Source organism: Chroicocephalus ridibundus, chromosome 7 (genome assembly GCF_963924245.1).
Source record: "Chroicocephalus ridibundus chromosome 7, bChrRid1.1, whole genome shotgun sequence".
Taxonomy (NCBI): Eukaryota; Metazoa; Chordata; class Aves; order Charadriiformes; family Laridae; genus Chroicocephalus; species Chroicocephalus ridibundus.
Genome location: NC_086290.1, coordinates 39,460,277 through 39,484,982, shown reverse-complemented (window position 1 = coordinate 39,484,982; position 24,706 = coordinate 39,460,277). Strand labels below are relative to the sequence as shown.

General features: G+C 42.8%; 2 protein-coding genes across 3 annotated transcripts; both read left to right on the top strand.

Moving 5' to 3' along the window:
- The first annotated feature begins 10,800 nt into the window (after nt 1-10,800).
- DUSP19 (dual specificity phosphatase 19) lies at nt 10,801-17,827 on the top strand. Its single transcript, XM_063341359.1, has 4 exons — nt 10,801-11,083; nt 11,320-11,366; nt 12,423-12,575; nt 16,629-17,827. The coding sequence occupies exons 1-4, from the start codon at nt 10,861-10,863 to the stop codon at nt 16,848-16,850; spliced, it is 645 nt and encodes a 214-aa protein (XP_063197429.1). The 5' UTR covers nt 10,801-10,860; the 3' UTR covers nt 16,851-17,827.
- Nucleotides 17,828-18,068: 241 nt separating this feature from the next.
- On the top strand, nt 18,069-23,909 carry LOC134518494 (nucleoporin NUP35-like). Of its 2 annotated transcripts, none has more exons than XM_063341357.1 (9): nt 18,069-18,195; nt 19,045-19,215; nt 19,808-19,935; nt 20,387-20,447; nt 21,017-21,158; nt 21,551-21,620; nt 21,711-21,839; nt 23,043-23,210; nt 23,610-23,909. In XM_063341357.1, exons 1-9 carry the CDS (start codon nt 18,162-18,164, stop codon nt 23,685-23,687), a joined length of 981 nt encoding a protein of 326 aa, XP_063197427.1. In that variant the 5' UTR covers nt 18,069-18,161; the 3' UTR covers nt 23,688-23,909. The 2 variants fall into 2 exon arrangements, with proteins under 2 accessions (XP_063197427.1, XP_063197426.1); XM_063341356.1 differs by lacking the exon at nt 18,069-18,195 and adding an exon at nt 18,392-18,509.
- The last annotated feature ends 797 nt before the right edge of the window (nt 23,910-24,706 follow it).

Genomic DNA, 24,706 nt, shown 5'->3' with positions numbered 1-24,706 from the left:
AAAATGTCTGCATTGTACAGTCTGGGTTCGCCAGTCGAGCAGCAAGCATAACAATAAAGTGGAAATACAAGCTTTGTCAGTAATAGCATAGCTCTTACAGGTGTGGCAAAGTTAAATGAAGGGAAGAATAAGGCTAACAATTACTTTTAAAACACACAACTACTATTTGCTTGATGTTTTATTAATGATTAACAATTAAACAGCTTTCTATATTCCAAAAGTATGAGTTTAGACCAAGTTTCAAACAGTACTTTGGATTTGGCTTGCGCTCAGCTCTGGTCCTTTTAAAGTCAACTTTCTGTTCAGTTCAGGGTTTAATTGTGCTATTCACTACAGAGCTTTTAGACAGTAATGAAAATGTCGTTTGAGAAGCTTTAAAAGAATAATCACCAAGTAGCTCCATATATATCAACCCCACTGGTGTTCAGTGAAGCACGTAAATGGTGTGTATACTTTTCTAGCGTTGCTACTTTAAAACACGTAATGGACAACTTACTACTGCAGAGTAGACTGCATTGCCACCTAGGTCTTTGCTACACTTATAACCTACATTTCTGTAGAAGTTACTTTTATATACATATATTTCCTTTCCTGTTTGCATTTCTTTTCCTTGGTTCAACATTTTCTGACTTGGGGACTATTCAAAACTCTATGACCAGGAGCTCCAGTGAAACGCAGCCCTCAGGAGCTGCGCTCTCCACCAGCATGGTCCACTGCATGACTTCTGCCCATTGGGCCAACAGAACCCAAGAAGCAATTTTTACAGGCTCGCTTTGTTTCAATATTCCCTTTTCAGGTAGAAACAATTCAAAACACAAAGCCAAATTGTTATTTGCACTGACTAGAATTTTTAAATGGTCATCATCATAATCCCAATTATTTGTGTCATGCCATAATATTTGTTGATAATACATAAATATTTATTACATCATTGAGCTTGCACGTAAAGGCACACAAGCTGAAAACTTTACCATGCAAAGGCTATACCATTGTTTAGATCACCTATAAAAATAATAAATAGCATTGAACACACAGAGTTGCCTTTATCAGACAGACTTCTAATCCTATCTGAAAGAGCAACAGGTTCAAAAGACCTATCATCCCCACTAAACCAAGCTGACAGATTCATTATACTTTAATCTATAATTTTCTTGATGAATACCAACCTTTTTCATTATTTAATCTGTCATGAAGCCAAAACGTCTGCAATTTCTCATGCTTTAAAGGTATTTGGGTATTATTTTAACCTATTCTCCCCTTAACACAAGCTCACATGTGTGCCAGCTCCCTGTTCAATTTTGTGCATGTCTCAAAGTCCTTCTAGCCGAGGTTGTACACGACATACTGCAGTTGCTCAGAGATACTACGCCTTTGAACTTTAAAGAAAAGAATACGAACATTGGATAGGGAGGACATGGAAGAGGTGTGCAAAGCCAGTTTGAAACAGATGGCGAATACTATAGCAGATATTCTCTTATGCACTGCAGAAACCCCCCAGTTTGCGAATGCATGAGGACTTCTGCTCATACTGGAAGGACAAGTATGATGAGCCTGTTCCAGAACTTCTAGTCCTACACTATGCAAACGAGTCTTAATCAGTTGAGAAGCAGGTTGTTATCAACTTTCTCAGTGTGTCCCAGGTCCATGACTAACCAGTAATGCTTAACTGGCAAATCAAACATCAGCCTGGTGGCTATGGAAGTTGGTGACAGCAGGAAGAAAACTGATTACGTGTGAGCTATCAGCACGGCTGAACAGAATGAGCTTAGAAAGTAGTGGTGGGCTAAGATTTGGCTTGTTTTAGCCTGAAGCAGTGATTAGTTTTAGAACAGAGGTGGAATCAAGATGGTAGGTTAGATCCAATTGTATAGTTTCAGAGTTAGGATTACAGTTAACTCTTGCAGAAACCATTAACCAAATGGATTAAAGAGTTTTCTTGCTGGCTATCAAATAAAGGTTTGGAGGGATGTCAGAATGAGTCACTAGACTAAATTAAGGTCTTGAACTGGTATGGGTGTAGACCTTAAGTTGTTTCTAGGCAGGGATTACACCACCAGCTTTTAAAACAAACAAACAAAAAAAACCCCAAACCCCCCTTTTTCTTTTCTAAAGTAAATCAGAAAACATTATTACATCATCAAGAACTTCATTTATGGTCTACATGTCTACATGTCAAAATGAATTCTATATAAAAATAATAAAATAAATTAATAAATTATTTTAATAAGAGATCAGAATGGAAGCATTTGGCTACTTTAAAAGTAATGATTAAAGAAGATAAAAGTTAGGAGTAACTTTTGAGTTGAAGCAAAATGATTCTGTACTTTCTCTTTACTGAAATACTCAAAGAGAAGACATAGTTAAAAAAACCCTGACCTTTCAGTCTGTCTGCTTATTGAAGAATAAAAGAAAAAATATTAAACACTTAGACACCAGTTTAGGTCAATCTGGGTCATTCTTTGACTCTGCAGTATACCAAAAATGATTAGAGAGTGTGTGTGCATGTGTGTGCGTATGCGTATATTCCAGGATGTCACCTCTTTTTCTAGAAACTTCTTTCCTTTAAGTTATCAGGTTTCTTCCTGTTTTTGAAGCCCTGGTTTTCAAAGGCTTTCAGCTACCCCCAAATATTGATAGATGCATCTATCTCAGTCCTCACAGCAAAAATAAATCCCAGCAGTATCGCTTTCTTTGCTGACACATGCAATATCACCTTACAAACTTAGTTATGGTGGTAGATTTCAGCCCATCAACACTATTGACTATTAAGGTTTTACTTTGTCATCTGCAATTTGTATTCTTTTGCAGTTCAGATACAGCAGCTGAGGTCAGGAATTTTGTGTAATTAAAATATGAAGCGATTTTATGGAATTTTTAAACTTTATAATAACTATTATCATAGAATCATAGAATCATAGAATCATAGAATCATAGGGTTGGAAGGGACCTCTGGAGATCATCTAGTCCAACCCCCCTGCCAGAGCAGGGTCACCTAGAGCAGGTTACACAGGAACACGTCCAGGTGGGTTTTGAATGTCTCCAGAGATGGAGACTCCACCACCTCTCTGGGCAGCCTGTTCCAGTGCTCTGCCACCCTCAGGGTAAAGAAGTTCCTCCTCATGTTTAGGTGGAACTTCCTATGTTCCAGTTTGTGCCCATTGCCTCTTGTCCTGTCCCCGGGCACCACTGAAAAGAGCCTCGCCCCATCGTCCTGACACCCACCCTTTAAGTATTTATAAGCGTTGATAAGGTCACCCCTCAGACGTCTTTTTTCCAGACTGAAGAGACCCAAATCCCTCAGCCTTTCCTCATAAGAGAGGTGTTCCAGTCCCCTAATCATCCTCGTAGCCCTCCGCTGCACCCTTTCCAGCAGTTCCCTGTCCCTCTTGAACCGGGGAGCCCAGAACTGGACACACTTATAACTGAGCTTACTCATTTTTATTATTTAATTGACCAGAAAGAAATTTAATTGATCAGAAAGAAAACAAAAACTTGAGAACTAGGTCAGACCAAAAGTCCATCCAGCTCAGTACCCTGTCTCTATCCCGTGGCCAAAGAATGGAGCATTAAGGAAGAATGCAAGAACTTACTAAGTACGGACCACTGCTTCTGCAGAATATACTCCCAGGCTCCAACAGTTTGTGGCTCAGGGACTTTGTGAGCCGGAGACACTGTCTTGCATTTAATACCTGTTGATCTGCTTCTCTTCTATGAATGCATCCATCGCCTTCTGAACCACGCAAACTTTTAGGATTCTGTAGAAAAGGCTCACTTAGCTTAACTGTGTTTTGTATATAGGAATTTGAAGAAGTAACATAGGCCAGCTCCTGCCTGAATATATATGTATTTTGAGAAGGAAAGGAAAATTAGATCTCTCCTTGTTAGAAGGATGGAAGTTATTAAGAAGCTCTGGGCTGGCTGGATCAAGCTGTAGACGGAAAATGAGATAGGGCACAGACAGCTTCATTTTCCTTCCCTGCCTGCAGGGAACTTCGTCCCACACACAAGCATGCAAACACAATGCAATATTAGCAATATGCTAAGGCAAGAAAAAGGCATGCAGAGGAACCGTATTCTCCAATTATTTTTTTTCCAGGAAGTGAGATGCTATGCTTATGCATGTTCCACTTCACCTTAACTCCTACTTATAGAAGGCATCTCTTCATGGTAAACAATAAGAACAGGCCCTACTTCCATGTCTGACTAAGCTAATCTACAAAATAATTCTCCTACTCCACTCAGTTTATCATCCTGACTAGTAGCTATAATGGTTTCCTTCTTGAACTCTGTGAAGCTAGAAAAACTTGCTATGCATCCCAGTACAAACTGTAACATTAATATTTTATTATGCCTGTGGAAGCTACACGTAAGCAAAAGCTAAGCATAAGATGCTACAAGAACTCTGAAATAAACTTTGATTTTACCTTTTTTGCTGCAGGAGCAACTTTTTGGGGGCTTCTGTTCTAAAGTAGCTCTTATGTCTTTGAATGACGTAGAGAAACAGGAAGGCTGGGAGACAGATTAATTGCATTTATGCAGAAGTAGGCTGCTAGACGCTGAACAGCAAAATGAAAATTGCTCTTTTGAGTGTTTTGATAAAAAACAAATAATGAGTAGTCATAATGGTCAGCCATTGAAAAATAGTAATTTTACCTTTTGCCTCACCCCTGCCCCCTAAAATGGAGAAATAAATCCATGTTTGGGGTTTCAAAGGACTTCAAAACATTACAGAAGCTCACCTATGTTAAAATAATTTCTCTTGAAAAGCGCAGATTTTTTCTTCTCTTTTTGAAGGTCTTGACCCTTACAGATTCTTTTCAGGATTTACTCCAAAGTTAACTTCTTTTAAGTCAGTTTTTCTGAAGAAAAGGTATTTTTAAAATGAAACTACACACAAATGGTGGAGAACAATTGCCTTGGTGACTGATGGCCTGTGCTAACTGTATAGTGAACCATCACTCCTTTGCAGTGCAGCTGGAATGGAAGGTGTTTTGTACATGTACATTTTTGTTAAAACGGGTCATGCTTTTGTAGTCTCTTGATAGACTGTTCCTTTCCCTGGTTAACTTTGCCTGTGTCTCTACTACTGAGCTGACATACCTGCTTTTACACCAAGGTTCCTGAACACAAGAACATTATATATAGATATATATATGTGTATATATATATATATATATATATATTTGCTCACAGATGACCGCACTGAAGCAAGTTGAAGTACTCTTGGAGAAGAGAAACCTGAGCACAAATGGGAGTGGAATTCAGATCCTACTTAGGTAATACAGATATGAGTTTTACCAGATCTTCCTCAGACTAACAGGTCCCCAGGGATACTCCCTATGGCTATCAAACATTTCAGCTTTGCATTCCACCCTGTTCCTCAGCACTCATTATTCAGTATAATCTGTGACACACTATGAAAATATACATCTTTAGATCAGTGAATCAGCCTGCTCATTTGCATGGATCGCTCACAAAGTGTGGTGAGAGCTGAGAGGAATCCCCTGATAAGCGTTTGTAGGGCTGTGCCTTTGGTTATGGGCATGGCTTTGCTTCTGGGGAAGTTCCCCTGCAGCAATATGAAGAGATATGCCAGTGCAAATACTGCTTAAAAGCTGCTTGAATAAATAAAGAAAATCAAGAGAAGCTGCCTACCCTTCAGTCCAGGGATAGAAAGTAGTGTTTGCAGGAGGTCCACAGACTTAGCAATACTATTAGGAGCAACGACTGGGCCTCTGACTGTTCACAGTCTTCTGCAGCGTGGACTGGGCTTTCATACGCACGTTGTCAGAGTCAGGTCACCAACTACGTCTCCCAGGCTACAGACTCAAAGACTTGAGGAACTGGCTCTATTTCCGTGCTTGACCAAGATCCATCCTCTGCTCTCACCTGAAGAAACACTACATAGGTAAAGCTGGTCAAGAATGATGTAGCATACATTAGAAGCGTAGCTTTAACGGATGTTTTGATTTGTATGTTAAAGGCGTATAGGAAGAGAGGCTATATAAATGTGTGCTTAGGATATATAGTAGCCCCTACAATGGGAAACCCTTTGCAGCAGTAAATGAGCGCCACGATTATGTAGAACCAAAGCACACAAAAACTTCAAAGATGACTCCCACCACCTCTGGCCTCACCCGGTTCCCACATAGGAGTAACTGCACATTGTTTAGACAGCAGGGCCTAGTGCTTCTAATGTGTTACAAACTGGCAGAGCCAGAAATCCACAAACACACACACACCTGATACTGAAGCCCGGCTCACTAACCGCCAGGTCACAGTACGTGCAACTGCAGCAATACGCCCAGGAATGCCCTGTCAACTTTTTGTTTTGATAACATCCTGTAGGCAGCCTTCAGCGTGGTCCTGCTTCCCATAACCTTCCCCATTTAGACCAAGTACTACAGCAACACTTTTAAAATGCCATATACTTAACAATCTGCCCCTGCCTTCACCCTTTTTTCCTGCCATCCTAGAAGAAAAAAAACCACACTACAATAATTGGCAAACTTACAGTTTCTTAAGCCTATATGGCTCACCTCAGTGATGTAGTGATCTCAGTACACAAAACTGAGAATCCCTGCAGACTTTTCACCTTCACTATATTCAGTTCCAGAAGAGGCTTTGCTACAAATTCTTTCTTCCTCGTAAAATGACACTTCAGGATTTTGTCTACACTTTTAAGTAGCTTTTTGAGGTCATATGTTTCGCTTCCCAGTCAGGATCCCACTTAAGACAGATCTTCCAGGCATGTTAATGTATACCAGGACAGAAGAGGTAGTGTCTGCATCCTCATTCAGGATATGGGACAATGATACACAACGAGGCTGGAGAAGACGACAAGTCATTCTCCATCAACTTCACTCTCACTTTGCTGGGGCTCTAGTTTTCTTCCAGAATATTCTTTCCATGCCTACCAGATGTAGACAAGTCTAAAGGATTGAAAACAAATGAATGAGAACAAATGAGCAGCTGTCTCTCAGCCAAAACCCCTCTACAGGAGGGAAACGGTATGGAACACAGACACGTGCCAAACCAAATGCCTCTGAAGAGAAATGTAATATTATATTTTTTTTTGTCTCTAGCATGCCATGCTCCAGCCATCCTCCCATGTACCCTCTTGCCCAGTTGCTTAGGATGTGAGTGATCCTGAACTTATGCCTCCAAACTGCTGCCTTCCTCAGAAATAGGAAAGACAGCAGGAGTAGGCATCACGTCTTTACAACTTTGCACAGCTGAAACTGAGACTCTGCGTCAGGTAAGGGCCTCTGCTCTGCGTGTGGGACACCATTCCGGAGTGTATGAGGCAGACAAGTCACTGCTAGAAGTGCTCATATGTGCATTGGCATAAATGGTGGTGAAATAGTTACTATGCTATTCCTGCTCAAGTCAGTATGGACAGGAGCTGCCTGTCCCAAGGGGTCCAAGTACCACAGACTGCTTTGATGAGAGTCTCACATATATAGTGCAATTTAAGCTTTTAGCTATTTTTTGCACTTGTTTCAAGTATGAGATCATCTTTCTTGAATAGAGTCATCCCCAAATAGCACAATGCACTTCAGAAAAGGCTTATTAAAACTTTATACAATAGCATTATTATTTCCCTTTCCCTATTTCAAATACCTCCTGATGTAATCTATGGTCATGCTTTCCCTTCTCTTCACCACGCTACATTCATGATTCACAGTCCTCCTGTGACCAACCGGTGCAGGCATTTTCAACTTCTCAGTTATTTTCAACTAATGAGTATACAGTCTGCAGCAGAGGTTTGTATTATTAGTTAGATGTTAGCTGACAATATTTTGATTTTTGCCCCATTACTCTTACTCTTCAAACTCATCTGGTTATTGCAGTTTGAAATGCGATGCAATTAACGAACTAATTAGGGTTTGACTTTCCGCTTCAGTTAAAATACTGACATAAGCAATCAACTCTCAATTTTTGGTGCATTTTACAATCAAGTTCAACCCTCTAACATATGCATTCTTCAGAGTGCAAGGCTGGTTTCTCAGCTATCTGGAATGCCTGGTTGTCATTTCTCTGACAGAAGCTAGCTCTTTTGCATTGATAAGTACAGGCAGTACCAAAACCAAAATGAATAGTGGAAGGAAACAAACACAGCAGAGAGATGATGTATCGTCATATGAGCTTTCCGAATGTGTACAAGCTGCTTTCTGTAATAATTAGTGTCTATGTTGCACATTTCTTAGTTTATACCACTAGAACAGGTTCTGCTGAATTTCTTGACAGACAAAACAGAAGAAACATAAACTTAAAAATTACTTAAAGCTCTACCGCATTTGCATTGGTAGGTAGCTTATTCAAAATCCGAAGACCCAGCAGTACCATAAATGCATTCAACCAATGAAGTGGAGGCAGCATCCAGCTCCTGCCATATCTTTAGAGAAGTTTTCTACCCTCAGCAAAGCACGCAAGAGGAAGTGTTCATCTGAGAACTGAGATCCCAATTTTAATCTCTAATCTGATTATTATCTTCTATCTTGTAATGGGAAGTATGAAAAACTTGACAGCAGCATGTAAATGCCTGCATCACAAAAAATAGTGTCTACAAATATCCAGGCTAGATCTAGTGCTCATGATACGGACACACTAATTAGATAATAATACACTAATTCCGCATATAAACATCTGCAGAATATTTGGCTTTCAAAGAGATAATAGAACAGATTTTACGTCCCGTAGTGACCCCTGGTGTTTAAAGTAGTTATAGCAACGATAAACATTCCTAGCAGAAAATGAATCAATTACTTTGGAATCAGCTGCCTTTCCATGTCCACACATATTGCAGATTCTTCTTCAGGGGTTAAGAAGCAACACGTAGTTGTATTACTAAGTTTAATGCAAGTGTCTTACAGATCTGTCAGAGCTGTCTTGCAAACGCTTACAGAGCATGCCCCATTGTCATGGTATGGGGCAGAAGCTGGTTACAAAACACATCCTACAGCCAGCCTTGCTACTCTAATGGCAGGCTTCTGGGTCTGGACTGCAAGCAGATTTTGCTCCGGTCTTGCCAATTTCCTGACGCATGAGGCTCTCCGCTTTCTCGTGGGATACCCTACTGTTCTTGGTCTTTCACAGGGACACCTGTAGCAAGCCAATGCAACTTGAAAATAACAGCCGTGAAATACTATGCAACTGCTAGTTTAACCCACAGATCTAAAGCTCTCCGTTGCTGTCTTCTGATCGGTTGCATCAAAATTATTGATTAGACCTTAACAAAAATGAATGAATCAACTTCTACATCATTACTGTTTTAAGTTAACTGCTATGAACCACAGCCCACTTTCAGAGAGGCTACTGAATACACTCCTACCATGCAGAATGTTGCAAAACCTCCTACTTGTATTTAAAATTTAATTTTTGTTGCAGAAACTGATTGCTGAGAATTATGTTTTGTCCTGGAACCTTGTGTTTGGCACCTTTGCTACTGTGATGTCTGATTCAGCCCAAATCTCTGTTCGGTTCCTCTCCCTGTCCTAAGCATCCTCCTTGATTTTTATGTCTTGGTTTAGACTCTTGCTTTTCCAGTGTGCAGGGTATTCTGCCTTTTTCAGATGAACTTGATTCTATGTCTAATTCCTGTGAGAATATTGCCTCTGGCATTCCTAGAAATAACTGATGCTCTTGCAGTTCCTAACACTGTTCTCCGCTTCTTGAATTGATGTGGCATAGCAGACCTCTTTACCTGGAACTAAGTTGCCTTTGTTCTGTACTGCATTCTAGGGAACTATCAGAAGGATCTTTTCAGAGTCATCATATCCTGCCAGCATAGGTTTGAGGAACATTATAACATCAGAGGGGAAGTGCTGTAGTAATACATCCTTATTCTAAGAACTGGCTTGGAGGACTGTTAAAAACTGAAATGTATTTCTTGCAGAGTTTAGGTACTACCATTTCACTTCACAGGCACAAATTTCACATACTTACGTACTAGCTGTGTAACATTCCAAATAATACTCTATAGAGAATACATGAAAACGTGAGTTCTAGTGACTGAGGAATAACAGAAAACCAGCCTCACCTCACCTCCCTTTTCTTCGTATTTTGCCTCTTTGGTAAACACAAGAAGTGATTTTGTTTAGCATTTGGTCACTAGCCCAGTGACTTGGGCGGGTGGGGAAGGAGCATTTAATTCTAATATTTTCCATTTAACTGCTTATAATACTTTCCCATGCTTCCCATGAAGCAAGTCCCAACTACGGCCGGCCTGGCATTGCTGCGTGATTTGTTTTCCAAAACAGCAGCACTTATTTAAAAAATGGGCATTTTCTATTGAAAGACTGCTTTAACTACATCTGCTGCATTCTCTACCGGCAGACCAAAACCCCAGAAATAATAACTTAAAAAGTACTTAAAACTCCGAAGTTTTAGGCGAACCCAAACCTTTCTCACAGGCTTGGAAGTACTAAAAGAAAAAGCATCGGCGCATCGGCGCATCTCCGACCGACGCCACCGCAGACCCCACCGCCCTTAGCTCTCCGGGACCAGCCGAACGCCTCGCAGGGAGCTCGTTTCCCACAGCGAGGGAAAAGGAAGGCCGCGGTGCCCAGTCCCGGGAACGGCCCGAGCCCACCGCGAAACCGGGCGGGAAGGCCGGGGCCCACGCGGCCCTTCCGCCCGCCGCGACCCCGCCGCCCCTCACAGCGCAGGGGAGCCCTTTCCGCGCGCCCTTGCGACTGCGCGCCGAGGCCCCGCCCCCGCGGGGCCAGCAGCCAATGAGGGCCGCCCGCGCTCAGCCAATGGCGGGCGGGCTGGTGCAGCGGCTGGAGGAGGGTGAGGGGAGCGGCTCGGGCGGCGGCTGGCGGTGGTCGGTGCCCGGCGGTGGTCGGTGCCCGGGCCATGCACTCCCTCGCCCAGGAGATCCGCAGCTTCTCTAGGGCCAACCTGCGGAAGCAGCGCACCCGCGTGACGACGCTGACCGGACGGAGAATTATCGAGACGTGGCGCGGCGCCTGCCTGCAGGTGGAGGAGGACGAGGAGGTGGCTCCTGGCGGCGGCGGCTACGTACCGGACCTCAGCGCCGACCTCCAGGTCGGCGTGGTGAAGCCCTGGTTGCTGCTGGGTGAGTGGGACCGGGGGCAGCGGCGAGAGGCTCCGGGGCGGTGGCGGCGCGCCTTGTCCTGCCTCGCCGGGGCAGGGGTCCGGGGGTGGCCGCCGCTCGAAAGGCTGCGGTTCGTCCCGCGAAGCGAACCGGGGCGGGGGAGATGGAACACGACGGGTCCAGGAGCTTCCCGGAGCGGCGGTGCCGCCTTCCGGGAACGGGAGTTTAGCGTGGCAACCGGCTGGCTTTGTCCGCAGGGTCGCAGGACGCGGCGCACGACCTGGAGACCATGAGGAAGCACAAGGTACCGTTACCCGGAGATCAGCACGCGTCGCTCATCCACGGCGCTCGCTAGTGGATTTCTTTCTTTTTTTTTTTTTCTAAGTTGAAAAATGCTGAAGTATTCTCAAGTAACTTTAAGAAAAATGGTATTGCGTTTGCATGTTTAAGAGGCTGCTGCGTTTCCGGATGGATGGATGGATGGATGGATGGATGGATGGATGGATGGATGGATGCCTGTGAGCTTCACAAGAAGCTGACATGCTTTGCTGCCAGACTAATAATGATTGTTTAGAGCTCTTTAATGGTCAGATTCCCGCATTTCAGTCTCAGGCACTAAGCAGCGTCAGGCCACCTTGCCTCATAGGGGTTGGTGAGACAGGAAAAACAAAGCAGCAGCTCCAAGTCTGTCCCGAACTTTGTTCTTTTTTACTCTTCTCTGTTAGAGTAATGGGGTGATAAGGCCTTCGGACAGTGGTGCTCTTGCAGGACAGGGAGTGCACCAGTCTGACACCTGGTGCCACCTAAATGTCACTTCACTGTAAGTTAAAATAACCCATAGCCTGGGCAGAGCAAAGGTGGCAGGAGGCCAGCGGTGGCCTCGCCTGACAAAGCGCAGGTGTAGTTCACTCTGATATCCTTCTGCTCCAGTCTGTGGTAACTCAGTGGGAGGAACATTAAGCTGGTGGGTTAGGGCAGGCTTGAAATTTGGGGGATTGTTGGGTGGTCTGTGCTCTCATTCCTATTGCTTTCTCTTTTATTTTCCATCTGTGCACTGATGACACCCTTTTCTGTTGAAAATCCTTACTTTAGGCTGTGTTGGGTTGAGCACAGATCTTTTCATTTCCTCTCAAAGGAAGAAAGCTGAAATTTATCACAATGTATTTTAATATGCAGTAAAATTTTGCTCAGAGAAAAGCACACCATAGACAGCATATGTATGTAAACCTGAATGATGCAGTTGTGTAAGTTACAATCTGTGGATGCTTAAGGAATAATCCACCTTTGCTACTGCTGATTTTGCTTGCTGTCTTCAGAAAATGCTTTTTTCTTCCCCCCCCCCTTTTTTTCTTTAAATTAGGTTACTCATGTTCTAAATGTGGCATATGGAGTACAAAATGCCTTCCTTGATGACTTTACATACAAGACTATTTCTATTCTGGACCTCCCAGAAACTGATATTACCTCCTATTTCCCAGAATGTTTTGAGTTTATTGAGACAGCCAAGATCCAGGTAGAGTATATCAATAATTAATGCTACTAGTTATCCTGTCTAGATTATTTATTACCCTATTTAAAATCTGAAGTAGCTGCTTTTGTCAAAAGAAAACATGATACCAAATAAATAGTTTTGCCGTTGACTTTTTTAATTTTCAGTAGAAAATCCAGGCAATTTCTAAGTGTTCCTAGAGACATGGCACTACTGTTAATCCCTATTCCCTCCAGTATTGTTTTTTCAGAATGACTGTCTTGCATGTTTTAGAGAAATGCTTCTTTAATGCATTTGGAACAGTTGTTGACTTTACCTGTCATAATCCCATCGTAAGTCCAAGTCGCTATATCTAACAGAGGGAAACTTTTTTACTTTCTATTATTTATCCATCGGGGATGTTGGTTTGGATTAGCAGAAAGCCTAACAGGGCTTTTACAGATCTATGTGGTTTGTCATCAGTTGTCCATCATCCTTGTGCTTTTCCTTCATCACCCGTTGAAGACACTGAGCTGTGAATCCACATACTGTTATGTACCAGGGCTGTCAGAGAATGTGTTAGTCTTGGAGTCAACCAGTGATTTTTAACTGCTAACAAAATCCCGAAAAAGACATGACATAGGAAATAGGGTGAAGGGACTCCATTTGGGGTTGCTTGGCAGACCCATCTGTAGCCAAGACCATCCCTGACTCCTATTAGTTAAATTCAGGCTTACTGTGTAATTTAGGACCATCATTGCTTTGGTATCAAAACTATGACTTGAAAACCAAACCTTATTGCATGTTATTCCACCATATCTACCATATTCATTATTTATGTAGATTGGGATAAAAGAAGATAATTTTGCCACAGCTATCTGTGTGTCACACAGTGTTCTTTCCTTCTCTCATCTATCATTTACAAGCTATGTGATACGTGTTGTCACTTAATGACCTTTTCAAGGTTTCTAGTTACGGTTTCCACTTCATTTCCAAATGGGACTTGCCATACATAACTGCATAGCGTTGCTTCCAGCCTCTGGGGTTTATGTTCCAGTTACTATTTTGTGAGCTAAGGAGTTTTCCTGAAAAGTTTTATAGCAATATTAATAATTTTTCTAATGAGAGAGTTGGGTAAAAGAGCAGGTAATTGATGGAATAGATGTTCTCTGGGATCATGAAGCATGTGAGTACATGAACACAGATCTCTGGGTGGTTTGAATCACCGTATTTGCTTTGTCAAAGTAGCATTAAAAGAGCCTATGATAAATTGTATCATGAAGTGCTCTGCTGTATAAGTAGTCACAAAGAGATACCACAGTTTCATCTCCTAACATGGGGGAGGGAGAGATGTTCGCTGGTGAGAGAGCATGATACATGAGAAATTTTTACTAGAACATGGTTAACTTGGTGAAGGAGTACGACAGCACTTAAATTTGAGAATGCAAGCAAAGCGTGCACTGTTCAGTATGTCACTGCCGGTGGGTACTTGTAACAGGATTCAATTTTCTAAAACTGTAGCTGCTCAAGTCTGTAGACACCATGATACAAATTCTGATACTGATCAGAGCTCACGTTTTCTTCTAGGCTCCATGTTAGCAGGCAGGTTTTCCATGACACGTTAGGTGACCTGTGTCAAATCATAGTGCTATGAATGAGGGATATTTTTTAATCTTTCAGTTTAATATCTAGTCGTAAAACCTCTAAAATCTTGTCTTTCCAGGCTCTGGGAGGAAATCTTAGTTTGTTCATTAACATCTTTCCTTACTACTCCCTCTGTCCCTCCTAAAGAGTAAGCCCTGGCACCACTGCAAAGTAAAGTGGGTCTCTAAAGAACTACACTAGCCCATGGCTCTTCACCAAAAGCTTTAGGCTTTTTCATTTCTTTCCACAGTGAGATTTGTCTCCACTATGTATAACCGCCGTGGAAGGTGGTTTTGTTTCTCCCTGTATAAAAAAAAAACCAACTGAAAAAACCAAACAACTTGGTCTTGAATCTTAAGAGGTTCTTGCAAGACCATGGACCGTTTCTGGGTAGGCAAAGGTTAGGCTATGAGGATCATAGCAGGGATTTCTTAGTAATAAAAGATTAATTTCATACCTGCAATCTGTTTGGGTTTTTTTGTTTGTTTGGTTTTTTTTTAGTTTTAGTTGGTATTCGTATCTAATGCAAATTTAGTTAAGAATTGCATGGAAAATTCATCTTTGTATAAAGAAAAAACAGCATTTAGCAAGGAAAGATAAATGTTCCCAGTACTAAATTGGGTTTAGTGTTATTGCCCGTGTTCATTCATGTTCAGTGATTTTTCAGGTTTGTTCCATGGACATCACTGTATAATTTTTGGCAGTGTACAACAGAACAGTCATTAAAAAAAAAAACACAAAAAAACCTTAAAAGAAATGTGAAGACGGAAAATAAAGCATGAACTTTACAACGAAAAAAAAAGAAAGGTTCATTTTCAATGCTTATTTTTTACCCTCAGTGCCACCGCTAGATAGCGATCTCAATTATGACACTTTATGTCTGGAAAAAAACCAACCCATTGAATCAGTAAAAACTACTCTAGATCTACAATGGATAGTCTGCTTTGCGCTCTACTGTAGTCTGTGTGATTGAAATGTGCCCGTGGGAACGTGAGAAACGGAATGAAGATTACAGTTTCCAGCAGACAGTGAAAAGGGGATGTGATTTCCTTGGCGCAAAAAAAAAAAAAAAAGCGGTATTGTGATTTGTAGTGCTGGGATGCAGGAGCTCAGGTTCCGTTCTTAGCTCTGCCATAATCTTGTGTTACCTTGAGCAAGTCGTTCATCTGGTGTCAGCTTGGCATTTCTTAAACAAGGATAATAACACTCAATTTCATACTTTTTTTGGGTCTTATTATTTAAACTGGAAGATTTTTGGAGCAGGATCCATTTTCTGCTCTGAATGTTTAATAATAATTGCAACTCCCAGGTCGGTAACATAAGTCATAACCTTCCTGCACAGGAACCCCAGTGGCTACAAGGCCTATTTTTCCTGTGTGTAAAATGCTCGTTGAGTAATTTGTGCTTGCTAAGGGCAGACGGAGCAGGCTGTTTGTATCTAGAATATATCTCTTTAGCCTCAAATATCTGAGCACGTTGTGTCATGTTTCAGTATCTTTATTCAGAATATGGAGACACTAGGGATTTGGGTTGGGTTTTTTTGGTGAAAATTGTATTTGACCAACAGTTTGGACCAAGCTTTTTCCAGGTCATAGTTGGGCGTACAAACAAACACAAAGCCTGGGCACTGCAAATGTTGCCTAAGCCACACTAGCCTGTCTAGTTGTCTTTTAAGTAAGATAAAAACATTCTTTTTAAATATAATTCAGGATGAGCCTGAATTTAACCCCCAGGAGACTTATTTGTGAATTTATGGGAGGTTCGGTAGTGTGGGATTTTGCACCTTTGTCCCCCAGTTAAGGGACCTTAGTTGGTACCAGCTGTACCAACCGCTACAATTGTACCTACGGTGTGATGGGGAGGTAGAGATTTGTTGCAAATCACATGATATCTTTTCTGGTTTTCCTGTTCCTGTGCATTATCCTCCTTACCCAGAATCTTCACTGAAGAACTCCAGAGTAGGCAAGAAGCATGCGACTGAAGCTACAAGATGTTGTAAAATCTGCTTCTGTGCCTAGCTGTTTGCTGCCTTGCTATGTTTTTAACCTGGTAACAAGACACAGTCTGTATTGCAAATAAAATTTATTTTTCAATTGTCACCCAATTAGATCTGATACGTCAGTATCCCAGATGTCTGTGGCTGTGGTTTTTACATGAGGGGGAGGTGCTGCAAGGTCTTGGGGAAGGGGATGGAGGAACATGGGTTTTTTTAGTTCTAAGGTATGAATTACGTTTGAAGTATTTGATAGTAATAACGTGGCTTTGGTTAGAAAAATAATTTGGGGCTTTTATATATATATATATCTCTGTGTTTGGAATTACTTATATGTGCAAATATTTACTTTGAGGTCAGCAAGGAGCTTTTAATCCTAATAGATTTTATGTAAAGTTTATAATACTTATTGCAAACTACTTAATGAATATGCCAATTAATGTTTCATTTGTTTCTTGAAGGATGGTGTGGTACTGGTCCACTGTAATGCAGGAGTCTCTCGTGCAGCGGCAGTAGTCATTGGTTTTCTAATGAATTCAGAAAGACTGAGTTTTGCTAGAGCCTTTTCCATAGTGAAAAATGCAAGGCCTGCAGCTTGTCCAAATCCTGGCTTCATGGAGCAGCTTCACAAGTACCAAGAACAGAACATAAAGGCAAATGGAAGCATAACTGACCACAACTGATCAAAAGGGAGAAGTGAAACAATCTGTTTTGGCTATACAGTAACAGGTGTTGGATGTACTTTAATCTCTCCTTTTGCAGTCCCCTTTCACATGTGTATTTTAAAGTTTTTCTCTATGGTTTTTTTTTTTTTCCTGTGTCCCTCTTTCAACCCCCCCCCTTCTATTTTTTTCAGCATATAGCGTATACAAAGGCTGGACGGTATTCCACAGAGTTCAGAGATGATTTTGCACAAGAACAAGCTCTTCCTAGAGCGCTAATAAAAAAGATAAAGTTCAATTTTCCTTGATATATTAGAAAAAACACCAGAATGATGGCTTTTTATTGAACCATCAGAAAATGTAGGCAATAGAGAAAGGGAATAAAATAACCAAGGTAAGTTTCCACATTCACTTTAATACTAAACCAAATCTCTGCATTCTACTTAGTTATAAAATCTAGACAATGAAATGTTCATGTAATAAACTACCTTCATATTGGTTTTTAAATGTATATTGCAACTAAAGAGGATTTTATTGAATTTTGTGGGCTAGTCAGTCATTAAATCTTTTTGGAAATTAAAACAGATGGTCTTTTGAGGATGCTCAGGATGCGTAGGACGCTTTAATGCTTCATGTTTTTCTACTGTTTCTCACCAAGTAATGATTTGAAGTGCATTAACATTTTCAAAGCGCTGGAACCAGGCTATTGGGGTTTTTTTTTGTAGATCATTTCGGTGGAAATACAAAAAATGTTTATAACAACCTATCTCTGCCTCGCTGCTATTGCCTTTACTTTGCATTTGGTCCTCATTTGCTGTCCCCTCACTCCGTTCCACATCCTGGATAAAGAACAGACATCATGGGGTGGGTAACTTTGACCTTCCTGAGAGATCTCGGGCTGGAATTTACTGTCTTAAGATGGCCTGTTTAAAAAAAAGAACAATCTGTAAAAGATTTTAATAGTATTTTTTTGTGGCCCTCCTGCCGGTTCTAAATGGTTTGATGTATTAATACACAATAAAATAAGAACACTACGCTTGGATAAATTTTGTGCTAATAAATTTTGGGCGTTGCGTTTCCGTTTCGCATGGGGGTGGGTGCCTCTGGTGTGCTGTCGGTCGTGGCAGCGGCTCCCCGGCGCCGTCCTGAGGAGATGGCTCCGCCACCTCAGCGGCCCGGGCGAGGCCTGGGGGCGACACCGGGCCCCTCCCTGTAACACCGCCCGGCCGCGGCGCGAGGGCGGGGCGGAAGTGACGGCAGGAGGAAGTTCCGTCCCGTTTGAAAGCGGCCGGCGCAGCTGCTGCTGCCTTCTTCCCCGCCGCCCGGGACGAGATGGCCGCCTTCGCCGCGGAGCCACCGCCCGCAGGTGAGGGGGGCCGCGGGGCCGCCGCCTTAGCCCGCCCCCTTCGCTCCGCCTCTGCCGTTCGGGGCAGCTCCCGCCGGCCGTTGGGCGCACGCGGGGCGGTTGGGCGGCGCGAGGCGCCTCGGAGGTGGCGGTTGCCCGGCCGAGGCCCCCCGGCGCTCCCCCCCGGCGCTCCGCGATCTCGCTGAGGGAGTCCGGGTCCGCGGCTGGCCCCCTGCTCTGGGCGTGGTGGGGGGAACGTGCTGGTGGAATCCGGGCGCCGCCAGGCTGAAGTGGGATGATGCGAGACGGTGCTAGGATCAGCGGCTTCCTCTGGGGTAAAGCGAAAGGGGGCGTGGGGTTGAACTGAGCAGCCGGGCCGCCGTGCTATGAGTTCCGTCCCTGAAGCGCTCCGAAACCCAGGGGCGGCTCAGGGATGCGGCGGGGGCGGCAGGGCCGCAGGGAAGCCGCGGTGTGGCCGGCATGAGCCCGTCGTGCTCTCCCGGAGCGCGTTCCCCGGGCAGGGCCGTGTAACCGGCCGGCAAGGGAGGAGAACCCGGCCTTGGCGCGATTGCGTTGGTATCAGAAACACCTTTGGACCAACCCAAACCCCATAATTACCCTCAAAACCAGAAATCCAGCCGTAACCAAGGCCGTGTATTTTAACAATGAAGTGTCGGTGTGGCAGTTCTTGTAGTTGTGAAAAAATGCAGGATGGTGATAGACCTTACTCACTGGAAAAATTGCTAGAACCATCTCAGTCACTTACTGTATACTGTTTTATGCTTCTTTAATAGAATGATCATTTAAGCTATGGAAAAGTCTCGACCACTTGTCTGCCGTGTTTTTAAACTGTTTTTTTCATTAACACAGGAGCTGAGCCAATGACGCTTGGTTCCCCAACATCTCCAAAACCAGGGGCTAGTGCTCAGTTTCTTCCTGGATTCTTGATGGGCGATTTACCTGCACCAGTGACCCCACAACCACGTACTTTAAGCGGCCCTTCGGTTGGTGTGATGGAAATGAGGTCTCCACTACTTGCAGGTAAGAATTTGTCTGACTCTTACAAGCCCCTGAGGGAAATATTTATGAAATTGACAATAATCATGTGAATTTCACCTGATTGATAGTTTTTTAAAAGGGTTTATTACAGCCTCAGGGTATGAACTCCAGAAAAGAGGGAACCAGTAAGATACTAACGCAGGCCTCCCAAAAGGGGTGGTTAAGTATGTCACTGGAACTGGAAACCTTGCTGGGAGGAGAGTGCTTTGTAGAACACACTGTAACAGTTCTTGGAGGTCTTTGGGGGTTTTTTGTTTCTTCTGCTTGTTTGTTTTTTTTTTTTTTCCTTCCCCTTGGGGTAACCGCACAGAATGTTCAGAGGTATGCCAAGGTCTTTCAGTCAGTTTAATTCTTGATACTTGCATAAGGAAGCAGGTTCTGACACCTGTGCGATATTCTTACATAGAACATTCCAACCTGAAGAGTTTGGTAGGCCAGATGGTTTTGCAAACCCCCAGTGAAAGAATCAACAGTCTTTCCTGGCCAAATTTCCCGTTGAACTTTTGAGAACAAGTAGCAGCAGAGTAAAATTCCAAGACTTCTCAGGCTCTTCATTTGTTCCTTTTGATTGCAGGAGGATCTCCCCCACAACCAGTAGTCCCTACACATAAAGATAAAAGTGGTGCTCCACCAGTTAGAAGCCTATATGACGAGTTGTCTAGTCCTGGGCTTGGATCAACACCTCTAGGCTCAAGAATACCGGTAAGTGGCTTAGATACCAGCCTGCTCGTAGTAGAAGATGTGAGGTAGTTTACCGCTTCAGGGAGTTCTTTTAACTCAGTTGTATCAACTGCTGTGGCAGAACGCCTGGTGGGTACTTCAGCTCGTGCTGTTGCCTGGTCTGGTTGCTTGGTGTGCCTGTTCCTGTGTGGCTCAACTGCGAGCTGCGGTGGTGGAGCTGTCTCCTATTGGTTTTGCGTTTTGGTACGGTAGAGAATGACAAATGCAAATCCTGCCTCTGCTATGCTTTGTCCATGACAAATGCAGCCTTGTTGCAGCTTTTCACCTTCTTGTAAATGTATTGGGCTGCTGATTGCCAGAAGGGTCCAAATATTCTTGCCTGGTGCTTGAGTTCCCTGGAAATGATCTCTGCTGATCTGAGAAGCGTGCCTGTAAGAATGATTTCTGTTACACTCTCTGTGTTTTAATGCAGGCCAGCTTTTCTATAACACAGAGCCCCTTGGTTGGAAGTATGCCATCAACTCCTGGAACAGGTAGGTGTCCTGTCAAAATAGATAATCGGCTTTCTTACTGCTTTCCTCAATAGACAAAAATCATTGCTGCATCAACTCCTTGCTAATTTATGAAGGAGTTGCATCTTTCTTCACTAGCTTTTCAAAAGGTATGTGGATGTGAAATACTTTTCCACTCTGAGAGTGACTGAATTGCAATCGACTTTACTTACTCCTTATTCAAAATGTGGTGTTGAACTGAGCACAGAGGTGGTTGCACTTGAGTGAAGTTTCCTATCTTCTGCATGAACCTGTGGCTTCTTGCTAAGCTTAATTGTGCTGCCTTGTTCCTGTTTGGGTTCTGTGTTCAGCTGCCGGTGTCCGGGGCTGAAGGGGAAAGTTGGGGCGCGAGTCATAAGATTTCCTAGCATGCTTGCAGATGGGAGGGTTGGATTGATTTACCGGTTGTCTGTGTCTGCAGCTGAATCTCCCCCCAGCTCTTCCATAAGCAAACGAAGTGCTTGATACTGACTTGATTCTTTCCATGTAGGCTCCTAAGCTTGTCTGTCTGGCAAAAGTAATTTGTTAAAAATGCCATTTCAATTTAACAGCTTCAAGTGCGTTCAGTCCTGCAAGTGTTGGGCAGCCTAGGAAGACGACGCTTTCTCCTGCTCAGCTAGATCCTTTTTATACTCAGGGTGATTCCCTGACTTCAGAGGATCAGCTTGATGGCACGTGGGTAACTGTATTTGGGTAAGTGGATTTCCAAAGTATTAGAAGAATCAGGGGTGCAATCTTGGCAACGTGTGGAAAGAGGTACTTGGGCGTGCTGTTGTCTGGCATTCCTAGGTTCTGCCAGAAATACAGCTGTGGTTAAAGCCAGTAACTGCCCCTGTGTTAGTGAAGCACCTGAACTTAAGCTGCCTGTTATTTTTTTCAAGTTAGAAAGGCAGCCTTCTAACCATTGAGGTGTGGTGAAGTAAAAGAGCCTAGCTGAGAACATTCCTCAAGTCACTGCTTCTAAAGTGGCACGAACGCCCGTGCCTCTTTTGGATTTCTGAAAACCCTTCATAGGGTTCTATTGTAGCAGCAGACTCCATAAACTACTCATTGTAATTTTTTGCATATGTTTTTCCACGTTTCAGATTTCCTCAAGCATCAGCTTCCTATATTCTTCTACAATTTGCTCAGTATGGAAACATATTAAAGCATGTGGTATGTCTTAGCTTGAGATTAATTTCTGGAAAGGTTCTGGCTCGTTCTTTAAAAGGCTGAGTGTCACAACTGTCCCTTAATCTCGCCTAGATGTCCAACACAGGAAACTGGATGCATATTCGCTATCAGTCTAAGCTTCAAGCCCGGAAAGCCTTAAGCAAAGATGGAAGAATTTTTGGTGAATCTATCATGATTGGTGTCAAGCCGTGTATAGATAAAGTAAGTTAACTGTTGTTTTTATTTAAGTGGAAGGCACTCTGGCTTTGGGCTTCCTCTTTATTTGTCCCGACGTCTTCTAGTTTTTCCATTTTGAACTGCAAAGCCTAGGAAGTTAACTTCTACGGGCGGAGTCTCTTCTACCTTACACGAGGATTTTCTTAAGCGTTTGGCAGAATTTCCTGCAGAGAAGGGTCGTGATTGGAAACCTCTGTGCTGCTTGGAAGCTACCCTGCCCCCCCCAAACCATGTTCCTTTCTTTTAAATAGCGGTTGGAGTAGGGCTGGCTGTATTTCAAGCTAATTTGATCATGGGCTCTTAGTTTTTAGGCGTTGACAATGCTCTGCCCATGAATTCCTGCAACACTTTGCGTTGGTTACAGTACATGTGCGGGCTTCTGGTAGGGCTTCTAGTCTCTTCTTACCTTACTTGCTGTTTTGGTGTCCAGTTTGTATCAATGACTGAATTGTCCAAAAGCTGAAACTCGAGAAGCAACAATGCAAGACATGTAATTGTCAGGTCTCTGGCCTTTGCTGCTTTGAATTTTCTGTCTCTTGTGCGTAGTGTCCGCTTTCAAATATCAATGAATAAGCCCATAATCCTTAACCTCTATGTTTGGAGGCAAGGGAGAATTCTGGAGGCTAATGCATGTGAGGCTTTGGCGTTAGTCTCTAAAGCTCGTCCTTGCAATTGGCAGCTAGATAGGATGGCTTTGACGCGAGTGCTCGGGCTTCTGATTTAAAAGGAGCAGTTAGTTCCACGGGTCAGCTCCCCTTGTGTTGAGCAGAGTGAGCTGCTGCCCCCACTGGACACTACTCCTATCCTGTGTTTTGGATAGCCACCTCCTGCCAGATGTGCTGCTGAATTTCTGTTGCCTTGAGGCTGGTTGAAGGCCCTGCTCCGCTGAGTTTAAACGTGGCAAATTTGGTCTCCCCAGGCTGGTTGTCATTCCCCACCTTGTTTTCTCTGGGTTCTTGGGGAACTTGTGGTTCCCATCAAGCCACTTGCTGCCTCTTCCATTTGACGTGCATTCCCTTCTAAACACAAGCTTACAGAAACGCAGCCTTCTGACTCCTCTTCTAGCATTTGGTAAGGGGACGGCGTGAAACTCCTTGGCAAACTGAGTCTGAGCCAAAAGCTCAGATAATAAGGGTTGAAATACTGCTTTTGAGTATCTGTTTACATTATGTCATCCCTCTTTTTAAGACTGTGATGGAAAACTTTGAAAGAAGCTCTACATCCTCAATGTCTTCAGTTTTTACTCCAGCAACAAAATCTGCTGGCACACCAGTACAGCCTGCAAATTATACTACAAGGATTTCTACAATGAGACCTCTTGCCACAGCATATAAAGCTTCCACTAGTGACTACCAGGTAATTTAAGGGGAACAGCAGCGTGTGTTTCTTTGTGCTGTCTCCTCTTAGTTGTATGAGGCTGTACGCACATTAACTTCAATGTGAGCTTAGCCTTGACCTTTTCCTCCTGTCATTTCTTTAAAGGTGTGTTTCAAGTACAAACTCACTCTGTTCAGTCTCAAAAATAATAATAACAATAGTAATAATGATGATAACGATAATAATGATGATAGTAGTAATCTAGTGAAGAAATTAATGACTTGACATGTTTCCAGAGGTTTTGAAAATCTTTCAAAGATATTTTGTCAAAATACAGTAACACTCTGGGAACGAAACAAAGACTGTGTATTTTAAAAAGAATTAACTGTGTGATCACTGATTCTGTTTTCTCTCTTCCTCTTTCCTGCTGCCTTCTAGGTGGTCTCTGACAAACAAACTCCTAGGAAAGGTGAAAGTATTGTATCTAAAGCAATGGAATATGTGTTTGGCTGGTAATATACAGGAGGAAGTAACACACGAGGTTGGTCAGGGTTTGAAGTAGGCTACTGGCATCTGTGGTTAGTTGTATAACTACTGGTGGCAGTATTTTAACTTCCATCTCACCTGTTATGCCTTCAGTTAATTCAGCAGACATGTAGCTTGCACTTTAAAGGATGGTAATGTAGACATGATTTTAAAAACTGAGTAATTGTAAATAAAGTGCTTTTTCCCATTTGCTCTCTGATTGCATGATTGTAGAAAGCATATCAGCACTGACTATTTTTTTCCCTGTGTAATTACTTTCTGTAAATTACTTCCCAGTAAGTTGGAAATGTTTAAAATGGCAGCTTTGTTTCCCGATGCCTTTAAGCTTCCTGTTTGGTTGTCGGGTTGTGTGGTGGTTTTTTTTTTTTGGTTTTCTGTTTTGTTTTTTTTGTTTTTTTTTTTTTTTTTTTTGAAAGGTGGTGGACTCCTTGGAGGAAGAACACTGTGCACAGCTGACTGCCCAGGACAGGGACTGTTCTTAGTATTTGCAATGTTAATGGTTTTTTTAGCATTTATTGCTGTTTTATAATTACGTCTGGCATCATGTTCTAAATGTCACAGCAACCTTTTAACTCTTTGTTTTATAGATAAAGCTAATTAAAGTTAAGTTTTTCTTAGTGTTTTTTTTTTTAAATGGGTGCGAGTTCTGTTAAGAGTACGCAAATAGTTTTTCCTAAGTGTTAAGTATGATGCTGCCTAATGTTTATTAAAGTGTGATCAACAGAGCAGATGCTGCTGACTTTTACTGAAGCATTTTACTGTAGCATTCTAAGCTGTGAAAAGTTGACTTGCAATAGATGAATAGAAAAATGCAACGTGTCAATGACCAAAGCTGCTTTCATTCAGGACTCTTCTAAGAAATTTTCTCTAAGCTTGTCGTGGTTTATCCCCAGCTGGCAACAAGCCCCACGCAGCCGCTTGCTTGCAGCCCCTCAGTGGGATGGGGGAGAGAACTGAAAGACTAAAAGCGAGAAAACTCGTGAGTTGAG

What these genes read in the sequence shown, in the direction of transcription:
- DUSP19 (XM_063341359.1), top strand. Translation starts at nt 10,861, where the DNA reads ATGCACTCCCTCGCCCAGGAGATCCGCAGCTTCTCTAGGGCCAACCTG. An exon ending in GAAGCCCTGGTTGCTGCTGG is followed by an intron (nt 11,084 to 11,319) that starts GTGAGTGGGACC and finishes CTTTGTCCGCAG; the next exon opens with GGTCGCAGGACGCGGCGCAC. An exon ending in AGACCATGAGGAAGCACAAG is followed by an intron (nt 11,367 to 12,422) that starts GTACCGTTACCC and finishes TCTTTAAATTAG; the next exon opens with GTTACTCATGTTCTAAATGT.
- LOC134518494 (XM_063341356.1), top strand. Translation starts at nt 18,470, where the DNA reads ATGATGCGAGACGGTGCTAGGATCAGCGGCTTCCTCTGGG. An exon ending in CTCTAGGCTCAAGAATACCG is followed by an intron (nt 19,936 to 20,386) that starts GTAAGTGGCTTA and finishes GTTTTAATGCAG; the next exon opens with GCCAGCTTTTCTATAACACA. An exon ending in CTTCCACTAGTGACTACCAG is followed by an intron (nt 23,211 to 23,609) that starts GTAATTTAAGGG and finishes GCTGCCTTCTAG; the next exon opens with GTGGTCTCTGACAAACAAAC.